General features: G+C 39.4%; 1 protein-coding gene across 1 annotated transcript; it reads right to left on the reverse strand.

The window, feature by feature from the left end:
- Nucleotides 1-2079: 2079 nt before the first annotated feature.
- On the reverse strand, nt 2080-18950 carry TMEM9B (TMEM9 domain family member B). The gene is made up of 5 exons (XM_037522635.1): nt 18767-18950; nt 16349-16440; nt 10002-10110; nt 8063-8197; nt 2080-3246 (listed from the first exon to the last, which is right to left on the reverse strand). Exons 1-5 carry the CDS (start codon nt 18869-18871, stop codon nt 3091-3093), a joined length of 597 nt encoding a protein of 198 aa, XP_037378532.1. The 5' UTR covers nt 18872-18950; the 3' UTR covers nt 2080-3090.
- Between the last annotated feature and the right edge of the window lie 2097 nt (nt 18951-21047).

Here is a 21047-nt window from a genome sequence, read left to right on the forward strand (position 1 = left end):
TTTCCAAAGTGGCTGCACCATTTTCTGTTTCCACCAGCAATGAATGAGAGTTTTTGTTGCTCCATATCAGTGGCAGTGTTTGTGCTGTGTTTTGGATTTGGCCATGCCACTGGTGTAGTGGTATCTTCTTGTTTTAATTTGCATTTCCCTGGTGGCATATAATGCTGAACATGTCTTCATATGCTTATTTGCCATCTGTGTGTCTTCTTTGTTGAGGTACCTGTTCAGATCTTTGGCCCATTTTTCAATCAAGTTGTCTTATTTGTTGAGTTTTTAAAGAGTACTTTATATAATTTGTGATAACAGTACTTTATCAGATGTTTTTGCAAATATTTTCTCCTACTCTGTGGCTTGGCTTATTTTGTTGACAGTGTCTCAGAGAGCAGAGGTTTTTAATTTTAATCAAGTCCAACTTCATTATTTATTTCATGGTTTATGCTTTTGGTATTTTATCTAAAAAGTCATTGCCAAACCAAAGGTCATCTAGATTTTCTTCTGTATCTTCTAGGAGTTTGATAGTTTTGTGTTTCAGATTTAAGGTCTATGATCCATTTTGATGTTAATTTTTGTGCACAATGTAAGGCTTATGTCTAACTTCATTTTCACCCCCTGTGGATATCCAGTTGTTCCAGCATCACCTGATCAAAAGACCATCTTTTCTACAGTTTACCATCTTTGTTTGCATCTATTTCTGGGTTATCTTTTCTGATCTATTGATCTGTTTTTCCAATCTTTTGCCAATACTACATTGACATACTTAATTATTATAGCTTTATAATAAATTTTGAAATGAGATAGTATCAGTCGTTTTTCTCCATTAATATTGTGTCAGCTTTTCTGGGCCTTCTGCCTTTTGAGCCAGTTTGTTAATATCCATAACATGACTTGGAATTTTTGATTGGGTGGGACTGTGTTTAATCTATTGATCAGGTAGGGGAAAACTAACATTTTGATAATAGTGGATCTTCATCATGGACAGGGAATGTGTCTTCATTTATTTAGTTCTTTGATTTCTCCCATTTTATAGTTTTCCTCATATATATTTTGTACACATTGTCATATTTTCACTTATTTAATTTGGAGGATTGCTTATGTTTTTAATTTCATTTATTCATTACTGGCAAATAGGAAAGCAATTGACTTTTGTATGTTAACTTTTTAAACCTACAACCTTGATATAATCACTGACTCCAGGATTTCCCCCTCCAGTTCTTTCAGATTTTCTACAATCACATCACCCATAAACTATGACTTTTCCTTTTTAATGTGATCCATTTTGGGCAATTATAAACCATTTATTTTCTTTTTTTGTCTCATTGCATTAGCTGGCAACTGCAGTATAAAGTTGAAAAGCCATGTTGAAAGGACATCCTTGCCTTGTTCCTTATGTTAGTAAGAAAGTTTCCAGTTTCATACTATTAAGTATGTTTGCTGTAGGTTTTTGTAGATATTCTTTATCAAGTCAAGGAAGTTCTTTGTTCCTAGTTTACTGAGATACTTTATCATGAATGATGGTGTTGGATTTTGTCAATTATATCTAATTGATAGGATCATGTCATTTTTCTTTTTTAGTCTGCTGATGTAATAAATTTCATTAATGGATTTTTGCATTTTCAATCAGCCTTGCATACCTGCGCTAATTTCACTTGGTTGTAGTTAAGCTCACATTTTTTAATACTAATAATAAAACCAATAATTTTTGGTTAGATTTGTGGATTTAAAAAAAGAACCAATTTTTTCACTAACTAAAGAATTTCTTCATTAACAGTTCCTAAAACTTCATCCTTATGAATTTGATGTAATTTAATTCTAATATTTTTGCCAAGAACAAGCACTCCTGCATGCACTGTAATCTCTCAATTTATCAAAATGCTATTTTTATACTTTAAGATACCTATCAGAGTACACATCCACTCTCTTTATCTATACACACACACAAAGAGATCATGTACTACTAATGTTTTATGACTAGTCTGGTGTAAACCTAATCTCACATTAGAGTACAAAATATCTCTGCATCTTTAACTTCATCCTACAGCAAAAGAGGGAGTAAAGTTAGGAGACATAGATATACTGGGAGATGTTTCAAAAATTATCTTTATTGTTACATTTCAAAGAGAACATAGGAAGAAAAAAGCCAGTTATCCAATAACTGTCACACCTTTCAGAGGGAGGCACCTAGAACTCCAGTCCTAGTTCAAAGCTGTACACACTAGAGCTCAAACAGCTGCCTCTCAACCTGACAAGAAATGCTGAAAATACCAGTATTGCAAATACCCAAGTCCTAAGGATTCATCCTTAGAGATGCCAGAAGAAGATGAAAAAGACCACACACACACCAAGATTATGTTTAGTCATTAGTCACTAGAGTAAACCAGCAAATGGCCAGTTTGTTCTAGGATGCATTGCATCAGACATCACAGTTACATGAAGAAAACCTGCATATTGTGAAGAGCTGCCACACATTTCAGATCCAGTTTACCATGAAGTGCAGCCATAGGCCAGCCATATACCTACATATATTGTCAGTGCAAAATTCAAATGGGTAAGTCAGGGCTCTGATGAGGCTGGCTATGCTGCAAAGTAGAAATGAAACTTAGAAATAGAAGGTAAAGGCTATTTACAAAAATTTGTTTACTAAAGTGACTTGAGAAAAGTTATGTTAAGCACTTCCCACGCATCCCTCCCCTTCCCTGCCAAAACACAAACTGAATACAAAACAAAACAAAACCACACAACAACATATACACCTGGAAATTATCTTGAAAATCAAGTTACAACTGTGTGGTGAAAAAGAGAGTGTTTGATCTAGATAAAAGACTTCAAGATAATTTACAGGCAGACTTATTTTTATTAGTAAAAGTCACAGATAGGAAAAGGTTTATTGGCTGACTTTGAGGTGTGCTTTTAAAAATGTATCTATTAATATGTTAACAAGAAAATAAAATACCAAGCACATTTTTTCCAGTTTTGAATTTTCCAGCAAGAGTTGATGAAATCAAACAGGGTATTAAAGTAAAACCCAGGAAAACTCAACTTTTCCAGTTGTCTGACTGGTTTCTTTTTAGTCACCTTGAGTTCAATTCCTTATTAGCTGAGGACAACATGACGGTCAAAGACAGATTTTCGCTGCTCTTGAACTTGAAGCTTCCAGCGCTGCTGGGCATACTCTACCTTGTTCAGCACATTGGCTCGACTGCGGGAGCGAGCCAGCACATCGTGAGCATTTGCAAAAGGTTGGTGATCCTGAAAAGTCCAAGAATGGAGAACATCAGGGATGGCATGATCAGTGTAAGTACATGAACATGTGTGTGTGTGTGTGTGTGTGTGTGCGCGTGCGTGCGCGCATGCACACACACACACACACACACACACGCCAGTTATCTAGCCAGAGATATAGGAACAGGAGCAGTTGCCAAGTACTCCTCAACTGCCAGCAGTGGGATGAACTCAACTGCAGAAACAGGTGGCCCAGGAGGACAGTAATGAGGAGGAATCTGTGAAATGTTCTCATGAGTCACCATTTCCAAAGACATTTCCCTTAAGGAGCAGAACCAAGATAAACAGTGGTCATTCAAGTCAAAGAGAAGCCTTCCAAGACCAGTAAGGGTAAGCAAATCTATTTTCATGCTAATATCTACATGTTACAGGTATGGAAACTAACTCCAACTGTATTAAAATTATTTATGTGCCAGCTTGGGGCCATATTCACCCTGGGAGATGAGTGGACAGGATCTTATCTTGGTTGGTTTTAATCTTTCCCTGCACCCTCAACATTTACACCAAATACACTTGTTTCCTAAAGCTTTCTAATTTCCCCCTTCCCCAACCTGTGATGGAGAGACAAAATTCAAGGGTTATAAGTACTCTCTATTACCAAGGAATTATTACTATTAAAATGGAAGCTTTCTATTTAGTAGAGACATGAACCTTTCATTGGTGAGCATCCAGTAGCTTCCATATTAAATGCTGCCTTAGGAAAGGATAGAGGCTATTGAAAGGGTTACCCAGCTATCTGTGTAGAAAACCAACCTATCCTGGTCAAAGTAAACCAATGCCTCTGGATGTTTGTAGTCATTACACAGGAAACCACCATGCTAATCTATCTATGAATGTGATGTAAACACAGCTGTTTAAATAACAAAAAAAGCTTTCAATATTAATTTATTGCTTTTGTTTGCCTTTTCCTTAATGTCTTTTTCCAGAATCCTGGGTTAGCAAAGCTTCTAATGTTCCAATATAGGATCCAACTTACAAGTCATAACTTTTTTTTTTTTTTGAGATTTTTTTTTTATTGGAATAGCATTGATTCTGTATATTGCTTTTTGGTAGGATGGACATTTTAATAATGTTAATTCTTCCAATCCATGAGCAGGGGATGTCTTTTCATTTTTTGTGTCTTCTATTTCTTTTAACAGTGTTTTATAGTTTCTTTTTCTTTCTTTCTTTCTTTTTTTATACAAGCACTGGGTACAGTCAGAAGCGCGGGAGGGTGAGAGAATTCACCAGAGTCAGAGTGGAGAGCAGAGCAGGCAGACTGACGAAATACACTGCTGAGGGGAGCAGCGGGCAGCAGGAGAGGTCTGCGCGCCATGTGGGACCCTCACCCAGTGGCCAGGGATCAAACCATCGCTGCAGAGGCTGCGGGCAGCTTTGCAACCCAGCGCTCAACCGCTGCGCCACCGGGGAGGCCCACAAGTCATAACTCTTAAACTATACTTTGCCTCTTGGAGAGAAACAATGTTTTGCTGTACATGTTTTTAAAAGCAATGTTATATACACAGTTCAGAAATTGGCATGTCTTTGTAAAGCTACATACAACCATAAAACTCTTTATACTACTATGACTGTATGCTTTTTTTACAGCAAGACTTTTACACAATGTCTGCATTTCAATGACACCAAAGAGTTTTCTATAAAGAATCTTCCCCTGCTCCCTTTACCAAAATTCCTTCAACTTTCACTTAATTTATGTAAAGACTGCAGAAACCTCAGTTATTGCTTTTATTTTCAACCTTGTAAATGAAAGTAATAAACACAATTCCATAAAGTTAAAAGTGTTTCAAAGACGTAAGAAAGAAGGCAGGAAGGAAGAAGGTGGCAAAGTTGTTGGATGACTTATTTCCACTGACGAAATAAGTAGACCCAAGGTCACTTAACAAATCAGCACTAACCCTAAATCTTAGTTCACCTAACCTTGTCTTGGTGTTGTATCATCTCAACATACTGACTTTTGTTCTGGTAGATTAAAATGACACTACAGGAATATGGTGCTTCAATGAACTTGTATATAAAATATTATTACTTTTTTGTTATTATGTTTTTACATAAACAACACTGGGAAAAAGAATGTTCTTTATCAGCAAAGCACCTCTCAATTTCATGGTCCTGTTAGCTACTTACTCTTCAAGGGAGGGGGAGGAAAATCTTCATAAGAAATACATTTAAAGGACTAAACAAACCAGTTAATCCTTTTGGTTCTCCACCTATCAAAACAAGATTGAACTAGCTACTCGTGGTTATGGATGCTGGGAGAATGCAAACAGAGATTTACCCTTTTTATATGTTTGTCCTTTTTACACCTGATAAAATTACAATAAATACAAAATATGTTTTAATGTGATGCTTTGAAAATAGCAATGATGTGTCATTGATATATGATACAGTAAATATTGTGGCTACTTGCAGTGAGCTTCTTAACTATTTGTACTAGCTCCCACTTGATTTAAAATGCTCTCTATTCTGAACAAAACTGGTAAAAATGACAACAGGATTTTGTTCAGAATTTTTTTTTTTTTTAACAGAACAGGCAGGGTAACTGAAATACACTGCTGAGGGGAGCAGCGGACAAGACAGGAGAGGTCTGCTGCGCCATATGGGCAGCTCTCAGGCTGGCCAGGGATACAACTCGTGCTATAGAGGCTGCGGATAGCTTCACAGTGTGGTGCTTTAACCCCTTATGCCATCAGAGAGGCCCTGTTGAGAATTGTTTTTAAACACAACTTGGATAAGCAACAATTGTAGGTATTTAAATTTAGCCTCTTTTTGTATATAGTTGTTACCATAAATTCTTAGCTCTCTCTCTCTGCCCAGACTCAGTTTATGAGCTAGGCTCCTTAGAGACAGTCTTCAAATGGTCAACACATAGAGAATCAATCCCTGGTGAGCAAAATGGTTACTAAGCACATGACCCCATCAATCACATGCTTTTCCTACATGTTTCCATTTATACATTTGTGCATCCGTTTCTCTAATGTAATGTGTGTGCATTACATTAATATTGTCTATTCTTAAAATCAGAAACCACTAATTTAATGTAAAGGATGTGGTTTATGTCAGACTTTCTTTTATCCAAAAGAGATGAAACGTTTATATGGTCTTGGGTACACAGTATTTTCACGTTAGTAGTTCTTAGCTGGGGGTGATTTTGCTCCCTCCAGGGACATATTACAACATCTATGGACAATTTTGATTGATTGTCGTATCAGAATGGATGATGCTACTGGCATCTAGTGGGTAGAGGTCAGGGATGCTGCTATTTATCTTAAAATAAACAGGACAGCTTCCCACAATAAAAAGTCTGAGTCCTATGTGAAACAAAATTAACATGGGAATGGTATTTGAGACTCTAATGCTTCTGGTACATTACTGGGACAGTAGTCCCAGTTCTCATGCCATTAGCCCCATTATGCCTGATTTTTTATCACATCTAATCTCTACTCTTGACCTTCCAGTCTATCAGTCTCCTGGAATTCTTCAAAAAGAAACAGGCATTTCTTACATCATTAAAAATAAAAGAGGACTAGTATTAGTCATTTGCTTTAAATGTCTGTTTCTGTTCTATTCAGTTGTAGTATCCAGCACAGTATATAATATAGAAGTTACTCATTATGTGTGGGTTGAATTGATAAAAGAAGCAAGGGGAAAGGGCAAGAAGAAGTATTTCTGTGAAAGTTCTTGACAAAAGAAAAATGAAATCTTGTCCAAATAAGTCAAGTGTCATAACTGATACTTATGAGACAATAGTGTATTGATCAAAAAGCAGGCTGTTTGTAATTTTAACTCAAACCATGCAGTCAGGATTCCCTTTACCATCTTTTACCAACAGGTCCATAAGCCATCCCAGAGTAAAAGGACTTACGACGGGTTGGCAAAGGCTCATTATGGTTTTAGCTTTTGGAATTGGTTCTTGAAACTCTACTGAATTTAATCCATTTTAAGGAACATAGTCCAATAAAGTAATCCAAAATAAAAATTAACTTCTAATATATAGGTATGTATGTATGTATGTATGTATACATATCTAAGATATATATATATATATACACACACACACACACATGCCCAAACATGACCATGACAAAACAAACAATATAACTGTCTATACTATACTAAATAATACACTTGAGAACTATATTGATGTCTACACATTTTTAAATGAAACAATGTTAACACAGAAAAGGAGAACACAGAAAAAATTATACATTAGTAGTACCACTATATGTATAAATAAAATGTATTTTAAAGGTAGAAAAGAGAATCTGAATTGATGCTTTTATTTTTCTCTAAAGAACAGTTATTCTGTTTGTTTTGTTTTTTAGAAGGGGGAAAAACAGGAAATAGAAAACACCAGCAGGTAATCAAGTCGTTCTTTATTGGAAAACAAAACATTATAGTCTTCACATTTGCCTTCACTAATGCCCCTTTGCCTTCTAAAATAATTTGGTGATGCTGATCGGAAATGTGTTCAGACAGGAGCATGGAGATAAAACTGTCTTGGATGCTTTTTTCAAATTAAACAGGGCAAGGAAATAAAAATTGTACCCTGGTACTGAGGGCAAAATCTTGTATAGGATGCTCACCAAGGAGCATAGGTTTAAATTACCGTATTTACCACTGTACAGGGCAATTTCCTCATACAGAGACACCTACTAAAATTACAACTGCCTTTAGTTTCCCTAATTGAGCAGGTCCAGCAAATATGTGAGCATTTTTCACTTGCACTTTACCTTAGATGACGAGAGAGACTGGTCATGAGCAGCTAGGCAGGCTGAGAACTTACCCCAACATCATCGTCACTCTGTATCAATTGTGAGTGTCCAAAGAGGCGTCTCTTCAGAATGGGCTCAACCAGAGTAAGATACACCATGTACAGAAGTAGAAGGCCCAAAATGGAGAGATAAATTATAATGGTAACCTAGAGGAAATGGAATGTAAGTTACATCTCTGTTCAAGCCAAGAATTTTGTGTAACAATAAAACTACAGTTGAAGATTGATCTGTCTGCTAAGCATATGGGGTTCTGATGCAAACCAGATTCCAACATAAGAAACAAACTCAATGCCATATTGAAGTATTAGTTTAAAAAAATAAAGGAGGTAAGAAAGTATTATGTCTCTAGGATTTTTTTTCAAACTCTACCTTCACCTACTGCTAATCACTTGTCACCACTGCTGGCACAGCAGTTCTCTCTTCTTTTTTTTTTCACCTGAATATGGTGTCCTAGATTCAGCAGCACTGCTATCAACACAACATACAGAACTCAAAGGTACAATGTAATTCAGATGAATTTCAACAGAATAGTTTCTTTGATCAATTTAGATATACAAAAATACTTTTTAGGCCCATGATTTTTTTAAAAGATCTTAATTTGTGTGCCATCAAAAGGCACAATGTGATACCTCCCAAATGCTGGGAAGGTTATGGAAAAACTGAGCCCTCATACATTGCTGGTGGTAATGTAAAATGGTGCCACCGCTTTGGAAAATAATTCGGCAAGTGTCTCAAAAAGTTAGACATAAACTTGCCTCTCTAAGGAGTTTTTCTGAGAGGAAGAAAAACACATATCCACACAAGGACTTGTATGCAGATATTCATGATTGTATTTATTCATAATAATAAAAATCTGGAAGTAATCAAATATCCATCATCTGATGAAAAGATAAACAAAACAAGGTCTATTCCTATAATAGAATGCTATCAATAAAAAGGAATTGAATTTTGATACCTGTTAGAACATGGATGGACCTCAGAAATACTACATCAAGTGAAAGAACAAATAATAAGAGCCCATATATTATAAGATTCCATTTATATGAAATGTCCAGATCTACAGACACACAAAGCTGGGGCTTTGTCTGGGGCTGAGGGTAGGAATAGGATTAACAGTAAATGGGCATGATGGGTTGATGGGAATTTTAAAAATTGGTTTAAATTTTCTAAAATTTATAAAATTGTACACTAAAAAAATGTGACTTTTAGGATATCTAAATTATACATCAAAAACGTTAAAAATAAAATAGTACAAAGAGCATTTCTCTACAGAACAGCACCCTGCTGCTGCAGAGCTCTCACAGGCTCAATCACAACAAATATCTTTAAAACTGTTATAACTGACCACCATAGATTCCCCTTGAGGCCATTTGCAGAAAGGAATAGGAAGCACCATATAGAAAAAATTGGGGTGAAGAAATGTACAATGAAGTAGCTGAACTCATTAGAGGTTCAAGTGGTGATTGGAGTTATCTATATTCCATTTCCTATAGGAAATAAAGAAAGAAAAACTTTGAATCCAGAAATGATGTTTCTAGAATACAGCAGTTACTAATACATAATTTTTTTCTAAGGGCTGGGAGGGCAGGAAGAAGAGGGCCTAATCATGCTTCTCTCTCCTTATCCTTAGGCATACAAGGCCCACAGGGAAGCTGGGCTCTCTCTCTGATATGCTAATTACACACAGGGCCTTTTTGTGCCATTTCACAGCTCACCCCTTACTGTATCCTGATTAATCTACAAAGCATCTCAATGAGACAGGTGGAGAACAGGTCCACCATTCCTTTGGGGTTATCTTAGGGGTGTGGAGGGAGGGTTAAGGAGGTGGTGGGGGAGGCCAGAACAGTAGTTTAGGTAACTAAAATAGACCTCAGGTGTCTAAAATTTTCTTTCCTGTCTAGATACCATCAAGAACTATTCCAGAAGCAGGAGAGATGGAAATTTTTTTACCTTGATAGTAACTGAGCTTCTTTCCTCATATTTGCATTCACAGCGTAGACAGTATGCCTCCACATCAGGCCCCCGCACTGGCATTGGCTCTACAACATGAAGACAGTCACTGAAAAAGAAAAAAAAAAGAAAAAAGCTATTAAGCTTGGCTAGACTTCCTAATACGCTGAACAAAACATTCCTAAAATCCAGAATAATCACTGAACTTAACCAATAAAAGAATATAAGGAACAAAAAATCAGCGAGGGAAGTGAAATCATTTCCACCTCTCAACATTTGCACTTTGGGAAGATTTAACAGTCTAAGAAACCATAAAAAACACACATATATAGTAGCTCTCTATTTTCAAAGGTGCTACTGTTAACTGTTAAGAACGTACCTGAAAAAGCCCAGATAGGATTGAAAATTAATTAGCAGATCAAGCCACATTTAGATTTGTTCAGTTACTAAGAAAAGTGAGATGATCTTTTTTGTAAATTAGCTAACATCATTCTTAATTGCCACAGTGTGGTACACTGGCTAATCACACTTAATAGTTGGTAAATTCTAAAACTCTGAAAACTGAACACTTAAAACAAGTAATAAACAATTACATTTCTTAATGAGTAAATATCTTTTGAAAAGGATGGGCAAATAGCATTAGGACAACAAAACTATTTTAAAATAAAACTTATACTTTGAAGAAGGTGGTTAAAAATGATAAAAGGCTGAATGCTTTTGTTACTGAATATTATTTATTTTTCCCTCACTTTCCAGATTACTTATTTATGATTTTTGACCAAAAAAAAGGCAAATCTATCCAAAAAAATCTACTTGCCAGAAATCTGTCAATTCTAGAAAATAATCAGATTATTGTTCTCCCTAGTTATGAAGAGCCTACTCTGATCACCATCAGAAAGAGCAGGCAAAGCTTTCCTGTTCTCCTATGAGCTGTCGGGGAATTCTCTCCTCTTTTGTCATTTCTTCCTTAGGCATTTCTGGTTGCCCCAAGAGCTCTACTGTAACACCCTGTCCCACTCCAAGCATCCTTCTTGGGGGCATCCAATGCTCTATGCTGATTCCTTCATTTTTGTCCTGTCAAAATTTACTTTTCACATTCTGTTCCCTCTGATCTGTGACATAAGGAAGAATACCCAAAATGGTATAAATGATAAAAGTATAATCATTTATCATTAATAGACAATTTAATTTTGACAAAGGTAATGGGAAAAAAAACCCTCTACTGGTAGAATTTCAAATTCAACTCACAACATATAAGTGTGTGATATTTGGTCCAAACATATAGAAGATCAGGCGTGTAATCTAGCTGGATGCTCAGCATAAAATGGGCAGAGGAAGCTAAAAGTATCTACCTCAGAATCACAGAGGTCATCCAACTCAACAATCTCTGAGAGGCCAGTTGCACAAGGTCAGAGTAAATTAGGAGCTGCAGAGACCCAGAAGTCAAGTACCCTTGTATTTTTTTGAATCTCAAAAAAATGAAACTTATCTCCTATTTAGTTTCCTATTTTAGCTTCAGAAGCCTTTTAAAAAAAAATTTATTTATTTATACAAGAACTGGGGTACAGGCCAGAGGCGCAGGAGGATGAGAGAATTCACCAGAGACAGAGCAGAGAGCAGAACAGGCAGACGAAAGCACTGCTGAGGAGAGCAGTGGGTGAGGCAGGAGAGGTCTGCCGTGCCATATGAGTATATCCCTGGCTGGCTGGGAATCGAACCCATGCTGCAGAGGCTGCGGGCAACTTCACAGCACAGTGCTCAATCCGCTGCGCCTCTGGGGAGGCCTTAGCTTCAGAAGCCTTTTAGTAATGATATCTAAGAATTACTTGGGACTCTTAAGTGCTAAGTACTGAGTGTTTCTTTGAAGTAAAAATGCAGTTAAGTAACAAAGAGATATTCAGTGATGTGCAAAAATTTGTGCAAGATGGAGAGGAAGAAAAGTCAGTTCTGGTTGGCCAGTCATTAAATAGAAACCATATCTAGAACTGAACTTAAGGAACTAGGCAACACCTCCCACTAGTGCCAAAATGAGGACATAACAGCTAGACCTCTAGGATGGGTTCAAAAAAGGATTGAATCACTTTACAAGTCTTTCCAATTAAAATAAATCCCTTTATGATTTAATATTCATTATGATGGCAGCCAATTAGACCATGTGGGTAGGGTATCTGAATAACTGTTAGCATATGAGCCAATCATGGCATATTTATCACTTTGAGGATCTTTTGTCACATGGTCCATTTTTTTTTTTAGTATTGCTTTTCAGTCCTCCTGAATCCTTTCATACAAATGGTTACTGTTGGTAAAAATATTATTCTAAACTGTAACCATGTATCCTAGAGCGAATATTAAAAAGAAAATTTCAATTAAACTGAAACAAGAAATATAAAAAAGCACGATGGTGTAAAAGTTAGTGAATTGGTATGAAAATTTGGTTTTAACCACCCACATCATTAGCAAACTCTAAGTGATTCTGAAATAACCTTTTCCAATTTAAGTTACTTTACTTATTTTTAATTACATCTTTTTAATGTCAATAGAGACAAAATTCTCTAATATTTTTGTTGTTATAATATAAAAATTAGCTTTATATAAGCCTAATTATGTGCCAAAAATTTCAAATTATGCCATCTTAGAATGAATTATGAAATATCAATGAGTATTACTGGGCTCGCATGACAATATTTTCACTATATTATCTCATCTATAGAATGGATTAGTATTATAAAGCAGGGTTCGTCTATATAAGCTTTAAACCATACTCAGGACATAAACCAGAGAACTCAAACCTTTTCTTAGGTCAGCCAGCATAAATCAACAGAGAACTAAAAACAACAACTGTACAAAATAGAAGGCCAGAAGGTAAATATATATATATATATATATATATATATATATAAAGCCATATACATATTGGAGACCTTGCAGAGTCATAATATCCTGATTAATCACAATTTCTCTACCTTTCTAAACAAAACTAGTTAAAAACTTTCAGTGACACGTGGGTGAGTCGATCCTCAGTAAAAGGCTTAGCTACAAAGAGGAAATAAAGGGGAGAGGGAAGAAAAATCCCAAATAAGCCTTATTTTCAAAGCTCCCTATTTTGACACATGATGAATGACGTATGGTTCTGTCTGAAGCTAGAATAACTACTACTTAGTAGTACTAAAAGATTCATGCTAAACACTTTACAATGAGTTCATTTGCTACTCAAATAACAGACATCATATTCTATCACTGAATAAACTGATTGTAAGTATTCAATATATTTTGAAAATTTATAGAAGTAACTTAAAAACTTATTTGTGCTTTCTTGTATCATATAAAGTAACTGATATAAAACTATAAAAATATAGCTAAATTATTTTGTAATATGCAACAACTTCAATCGGAACACAAAACTCACAATGTTTTCAAGAACATATTATCAAATGTCAGATTGAACATAAATGCATGTCATGGGAAGAACAGACAACAGCCTCACAGAAATTAAATCAGTTCAAAAGTTACCTTTTCTTTTTTAAAGTTAGCTTGGACTATCATAATTGAATGAATTTAATTTTGCTTATAAACTTTCGCTGGCTACTTAGCTGTGAAATCATGTACATGTGAAAGTATATAGTTTTTGGAACAACTTTTCCTTATAGGCCTATCCTGACAAACTTTCACTGTGTTTACAAACCATAAAACACCACAATTTCACCGGAAAGATCCCATCCACACTGGCAGAAAATAATAGCTTCTCAACGTTTCATGACACATGTAGGGGAAAAATGCCATTTGCAGGGTCCACTGGTATAGGAAAGATTGCTAACTACATCACAGACCTGCCTGATTTACCTCAAGTGTTGAAGGGATCAATAACTTGATATACCCATAGCCTACATGGCACACCAAGTGGGAAACTCAGACGTACGCGGGTCATTCCCATTCCTTGCCAAGATTTCTGACACTTTTAAACAGCCTCCTTAAAAAGCTACTAGAAATAAAAAACCAGTATAGCTACAAAACCAACATACACAATTTTGTTGCTTTGCTACATTCAAATAACAAACTAGAAGAAATTAAGAAAAAATCCCATTTATAGTAGCATCAAAAAACATTGAGTATCTAGGAATAAACCTAACAAAGGAGGTGAAAGAACAATTTAATGACAACATGTAGAAAAATGAAACTAGACTATTCTCTCACAGCAAACACAAAAACTAACTCAAAATGGATAAAAGTTGGATGTAAGACCAGATATCATAGATCAGAAGAAAACATAAACAAAACACTCTAAAACATTGGCTTCATGGATGTCTCTGGTGACTTGCTTCTAATGGCAAGAAAAACAAAAGCAACAATAAATGAATGGGACAACATCAAACTAAAAAGCTTCCACAGAACAAAAGAAACTATCATTAAAATGAAAAGACATTCTACAAAATGGAAGATAATATTTGCACATGATACATCCAATAAGGGACTACTGTTCAAGATCTACAAAGTACTCAGGCAACTCAACAGAAAGAAAATAAAGAATCTAACCAAATAATGGGTAGAAGAGTTAAACAGACATTTCTCCAAAAAAGATATATAGATGGACAACAGGAACATGAAAAAATGTGCAAAATCATGCATCATCGGGGAAACTCAAATTGAACCACACCTCACACCTGTGAGAATTGCCCATATCAAAAAAACCAGATACAACAAATGTTGGCAACGATAGGGAGAAAAAGAAGACTTCATATACTGTTGATGGGAATGTAGACTGGTCCAGCCCCGATAGAACACAATATGGTTGTTCCTTAAAATACTAAAAATAGGGCCTCCCTGGTGGCGCAAGGGGTTAAGACACAACCTATGAAGCTAACCGCAGCCACTGTAAGCACGAGTTCAATCCCTGGCCAGGTAGCTACCCACATGGCACAGAAGACCTCTCCTGACTCACCTGCTGCTCCCCTCAGCAGTGTACTTCAGGCAATCTGCCTGTTCTGTTCTCCACTCTATCTCTGGTGAATCCTCTCACTCCCCCACCCCGAACTAGTGGCCTGTACCCCAGCTCTTGTATGCATAAAAATAAAATAAATCTTTAAAAGAATATAATAAAAATAGTTCTACCATGTGATCCAGAAATTCTACTCCTTGGTACCTACCTGAACAATGCAAAACACTAATTCAAAAGGATATATGCACTCCTGTGTTCATTGAAGCACTATATATAATAGCCAAGTTATGGAAACAACCTAAAACCCCAATAACAGAGGAGTGGATTAAAAATATGTGGTACATAAACACGATGGAATACTATTCACCTATACAAAAATGATGAACTCTTGCCATTTTTGACAACATGGCTGGAACTGGAAGGGGTTAGGCTAAGTGGAATAAGTCAGAAGCAGAAAAAAACAAATACCGGATGATTTCAATCATGTGGAATATAGAGAAACAAAACAAAGGAACTGACAAAACTTAACCAAAACAAACCCAGGAATATGACTACTTTGAGGCTACTAGAGAGGGAGGACTGGAGTAGAAAGCAAAGAGGAGAGACAGAGGAGACCCAATGGTCTATGGTAAAGGACTATGGGTGCTTTGGAGATGAGTGTGTTGTGGTACATACATCTGAAAAAGGGTATATTTAGTCCCCCAAATGATATACAGTTCAGTAAATAAACGTTACATTAATAAGATACAAATATCAAAAGTTAAAAAAAAAGTCATCTCCTATATTTGGCAATGTCAAACCAGTTGTAAAAATGATAACCCAGATAAATGAGACTTTCGTATCTTCCACTCACAAACTCAGCTCCATTCCTATTAATCCCCACCCAACATGGTGTTTATTGTCTGGCTATATTCCTTTAGGCTTACTTTGTGCATTTGGGACCTTAATCTCAGTTTTTCAAATGGAAATGGAATATGAAACTTTTGCTTAAAAATAAATACTTAAGGGCCTCCCCGGTGGCACAGCGGTTGAGCACTGGGTTGCAAAGCTGCCCTCAGCCTCTGCGGCACCGATTCCATCCCCGGCTGCTCCCTGGCCACTGGAGGAGGGTCCCGCATGGCGCGCAGACCTCTCCTGCCGCCCGCTGCTCCCCTCAGCAGTGTACTTCAGTCCTTCTGCCTGCTCTGCTCCCCGCTCTGGCTCTGGTGAATTCTCTCACCCTCCCATGCTTCTGACTGTACCCAGTGCTTGTATGTATAAATAAATAATAAATAAACAAATGAATAAATAAGCTTGCCTCTTTTTAAAAAAATAAATAAATACTTAAAACAATATACTGAATGAACATTCTGTACTAACAGTGACAACCACATAAAGAAATTTGACAGGATATGCAATAATCCAGAATACTTACCAATCTTTTTGGGATATGTTCTTATTATAAATATGCCCAGAATTTTCTTTATAGGGAGGACAAATACATTTACATCGCACATCTTCAAAATTCTGTAAACAAAAATGGAAACTTAGTATAGTTTGTTGACAAGTTATTACCAAGATTCTTTTTAACTGCGCCTTATATATTTTGCTAAACATCTTCTGGCATATTCTAAAATTGTTCATTTAAAACTTTAAATAACTCTGAGACACAAAATTTTAAGAGCCACATGTTCTTTTTTGGTGAAGTTAATGAATCATTATGAATCATTACATATCATATAAAATTATTTTGAAATAATACTTAATACATGATCTGTGACTTATTATCACATGATAAATTGTGCTAATGCCATCACCATTCACCTGCCAGTATAAAGTACAAATGGTATACAGCTATGCCTGCAAACAAGAATGCTGATTACAAAAGGATGGGGAAGAATCAAACTAAAAATTACTCATAAAAACCATTCTTCTGGGCCTCCCTGGTGAGCAGCGATTAAAGACACAGCACTATCAAGCTATCGCCAACCACTGCAACATGAGCTCGATCCCAGGCCAGGGAGCCGACCCACATGGCGCAACAGACTTCTCCTGTGGTGCCCATTGCTCCCCTCAGCAGTGTATTTCAGTAGATCCATCTCTGGTGAATCCTCTCATCCTGCCCTCCCCCCTCTGGCCTACACCCCTATTCTTGTATGCATAAATAAATAAATCTTAAAAAAAAAAAAAACCCAAAAACCATTCTTCTACCTAGTATCCTTCCACCCTTCAGTAGAAAGGCATTTATATGAATAAAAGGCCTCTAAAAACCTATGGAAGGGATAAATTTTTAGAGGGACTCAGTGACAATTATAAAGTACATAAGGAAAGTAGGTTGAGTCTACCTAAGCTGCCCGTGGAACTTTCTTATCCCTAGTAGACAGAGCAGTTAACTACAAATAAAATAAGTTTCAAGAGGTGGAGGGAGAGGAGAATAAATGTATGAACTGAAGGATAAAAGAGGCTTTCTCCACAAAGGGGTATCTGAGAAGACAGAATCTTTAGTCCTGAGAGGACCTGGTCCACTGCTCCTATGCATAGTGGTATGTCTGGCAGAGCCATTTACAATTCATTCACTCTTTCAGCAACCACTTAGGGAGCATTTGTGCTGCTCCAGACCTGGGCTAAATGAGGTGGCTTCATAAGCATAATACATGGTTCCTGCCTAGCTATAGGACACACCCTAGTAAAGGACACTGACAAATAAATATATGATAATAGCAAATCACATAAATTGATGATGGGAGATATGCAGAGGGTGCCATTAAAGACTTGAAATTCAGGAGACTTTTGGCGCTCCCTGTTTTTGGTAGGAAGTGGGAAGATTTCAAAAAGAACCCCTGACCAAAACCCTTGAACTGTCTGCCTATACCCTGTCGTTCCCAGTGCCTGTTTAAAGTTATTACAGATTAAGGCTCCTATTTTTAAAAAATATAAACGTCATTCTGTTTTTCCATTACACTGATGTGAATTCCTTTTCTCCAATAATGAGCTAGCTCATCAAGGAGGAAACATAGTGTGTTTGGGGTCAGGGCAGGTGTGGAAGGTAAGGGGATGCCAGGAATTTAAGAACCACAACAGGGAACTAGAAGAGCCAAGAAATGGGACATGGGAGAAAGCCACAACCCCACCTCTCTGAATTTTGGGTTCCCGCCTGCCCTTACCCAACGAATCATCGGAAAGACAGAAGGTAAGAAAGGAGCTAAGAGGTCCTGGTCGTAATTAGATGAGGATATTAGGGTGAAGAGAGAGAGTCTGTAGGTCCTATTGGAAAGGAAGGCTGCCAGGAGGGGCAAATTCCCATAATGGGACGGGAATCCATTCAGTCTTCCCTAAGGGAAGACTTCCGGGAGATGAGGGTTTCCTAACATCTTGATTTGGGGGACCGGACCGGAAGGTCTGTGAGGTTAGTGGAGGGCTGCAGCAGGCTGTCCAAGCTTAAAGGTGGAAAGTTAAAGGCTCTGAGAGTTGGTAAGGTTGTAAAGTTCGGGGTGGGTGCTGTCGGAGCTGGGAAGGGAGACGTGAAGGACATGGAGGAGCTGCTGTCCCTACAGGTGGGCAGTGTCAGGGCCTGCTGGAGCTGGGGGCGGGGAATCAGGGCAGGAAAGAGAAGGGTACAGTCACGGCGGCAGGTGGGGCGGTGACTGTCCGACAGTCAGGGCTGGAAGGCGAGGGTGCTACCAGGCAATCGGAGGGTCTTGCTGGGGGGCTTTCCGGGCTGTGAAGCTAGAGGTCGGCTGTCAGGGCTAGGCGAGGAAAAGAGAGGGGGGTAGAGCGGGCTGACAGCCCAGATTCCATCAGGCCCGAGGTAGGGGAGGGACTCGGGTCTGGAGCGCAGGCTGGGCGAACTCACCTTGGCGGCGTCTGACAGCTGCGCCAGCAGCAGCACCGAGCACACCGCGTAGGACAGGCTGAGCCCGGAGCCCAGCCGAGCGCAGCCTCCCCACAGGGTCGCCATCGCCGCGAGACCAGGTGTCTCCACAGCCCGGAGCCCCCGAGACCCGCTCCCGGCTCGGGCTCCGGCTCGGGCTCCTCCGTCCGCACTTCCGCCTGGGCCTCGGCGTCACCGCCCGCGCCGGGTCAGCCGCGACGAGACTCCGCCCCGGAAGCGGTTCCCGGCGCGGGGGCCGGAGGCTGCGCGGTGGGGCGCCCGCCTGGCGGGCCCCGCCGAGCGCCGACGCTGGGGTCTTTCCTGAGCGCAGATGTGGCGCCCGAAGGCCCTCCCGCCCGCAGAGCGCCGGGCGAGCCCGGGGCGTCAGCTGGGGTCTCCGCGACCGCGCCGGCGGCAGGAGCGAGCCTCGTCCCCGGGAGCTGCGGTGAGGGCGGCCCGTCCCTGCCGGCGCGGGTCGGGCGGGGGCTTGGCGTGGACACGGGGCCAGACTGGCCCGGCCAGCGCCTTCCTGGGAAGCCCACGCCCTGCGATGGGGTCGTCTCCGCGCTTTGGGGGCTAACCCGGCGCTTGCGGGACGCGGCTGCTGGTGCCGTTTCTCACAGCCTCTGCGTGCTGCCCTCGGGGGTGCGACCTCCGCTGGGGGTTCCCGCCGGGACCCCGCCTGCAGCCGGGAACGGCCACAGCGGCGGTGCCGGCCGGGCTGGGCTGGTCTCTGGAAGGTACGGAGCTGAAGAAAGAACAGCTCTAGTAGCTTCTTCAGCCTAGGACTCTAGGAAGTTGGGGGGGTCATGGCGCTGTAATCCTACACGGCAAAATACAGATCTACTGATCTAACTTTTCAGTGCAGCTCATCCTACTCAGTAATTTAATGGAATCCTGGAGATGGTGAGTCCTAGGGCAAGTTAGGGGTAATTAGGCAGCTTCAGGGGCAGTGCAGGCAAGGACTTCAGGAGCGGTAAGGAAGGCTCCAGAGATAAGGGCAACAAATTCCAAAGGGGGCTAATCAAACACCCCCAGGACTAGGGAGGACAGGACATTCCAGAATAAGGATGATAAACAACAGTATGCTAAGATAAGGGCTGGGACACAGAGACTTCTGGGCACAGAGACATTAGGGCAGTGAGTGAGACCACCCAGAACTAACCAATCACAAAGAGACCGGTGGCGCTTTAGAAAAATTAGGGAAAGCAGGTATATATTCCTTGAGGCACCACTCCACTTCAGCTCTGTTGTCCTCCCTGGCCTGGCCGCAGCAGCCTGGGAGTCCCACTTTATTTCTGTTCCTTTTCCCCTTAATAAGCTTTTTCTTTCTCTAAGCAAATCTGCTTCTTTTCGCTTGCTTGCCTGAGTGTCAGCGAAGTTCCTGCTGCAGCTTCCTGAGCCACTAACCCGTGGTGGTCTCGTGGCCGGGACTCAGCGCTGCCTCTGCAGCCTGGGATCCGTTCCTGGCTGGGAGACTAGGTCTGAAAACCTAAAATTACAGTATAAATGGGATAATGTTTCCATTTAAAATATTTTTCAGTTAGAGGAGGAGGTCTGAAAACCTAAAATTACAGTATAAATGGGATAATGTTTCCAATTAAAATATTTTTCAGTTAGAGGAGGTGGGGGGGGGCGTGGAAAAAATGTGAGGCTAATCACAAACCAATGCGGATTTAGTGAATGATATTAGAATACTTCCTTTTTCTGGGCCTAAGTTCTTGGCTCACTGTGAGGGACTGAACTTTAATCTGTGGAGTTCTGCTCTCATGGAGTATCCGTGTTTCCTTAAACACATTTGCCAGACAGCCTACTCCTAGCTTGTGGCAATGTTTTAAGTAACCAATGGAATTTTTGTTTTTATCCTATGTGATTCTTGCTGATGCTAGAATCTAACAAAGGTGTGTCAAAGACATTTAGCTCCTTTCAGTCCCAAATGGCAAGTGGTGCCCAGTCCCAACCAAAACTATAGGCAGGTCTAGGCTTTTCACCAAGACCCTTCCAGACTGCCCTGTGAATATGCTGTCACATTAATGAATTTTCAAACCTTTATAGCAAGTGTTGTGCTGACCAGAGGTAATCTGGAAACACCTGGAGTCAGAGGTATCTGTGAGGCACTTCGAATCAGTGGTTGCTAAAAAACTGAGTAGCAAGTTTGGGATTATCTAGGTGTGGCATCTAAAGGGAGTGCTCACTCTTTGGGTGAAACATCATAGGCCTCCTCTTTCTTTTTCACAATGTTCTAGGAACACTTCGAGGAAAT

This window comes from Talpa occidentalis, unplaced genomic scaffold (genome assembly GCF_014898055.3).
Source record: "Talpa occidentalis isolate TD23 unplaced genomic scaffold, MPIMG_talOcc4v2.1 talOcc4.3, whole genome shotgun sequence".
Classification (NCBI taxonomy): Eukaryota; Metazoa; Chordata; class Mammalia; order Eulipotyphla; family Talpidae; genus Talpa; species Talpa occidentalis.

Coding starts and splice junctions, on each gene's coding strand:
- TMEM9B (XM_037522635.1), bottom strand. CDS start 18,871: ATGGCGACCCTGTGGGGAGGCTGCGCTCGGCTGGGCTCCGGGCTCAGC. Junction 10,111..16,348: donor AACATATCCCAAAAAGATTG/GTAAGTATTCTG, acceptor TTTCTTTTTCAG/TGACTGTCTTCATGTTGTAG. Junction 8,198..10,001: donor GAAGCTCAGTTACTATCAAG/GTAAAAAAATTT, acceptor CATTTCCTCTAG/GTTACCATTATAATTTATCT.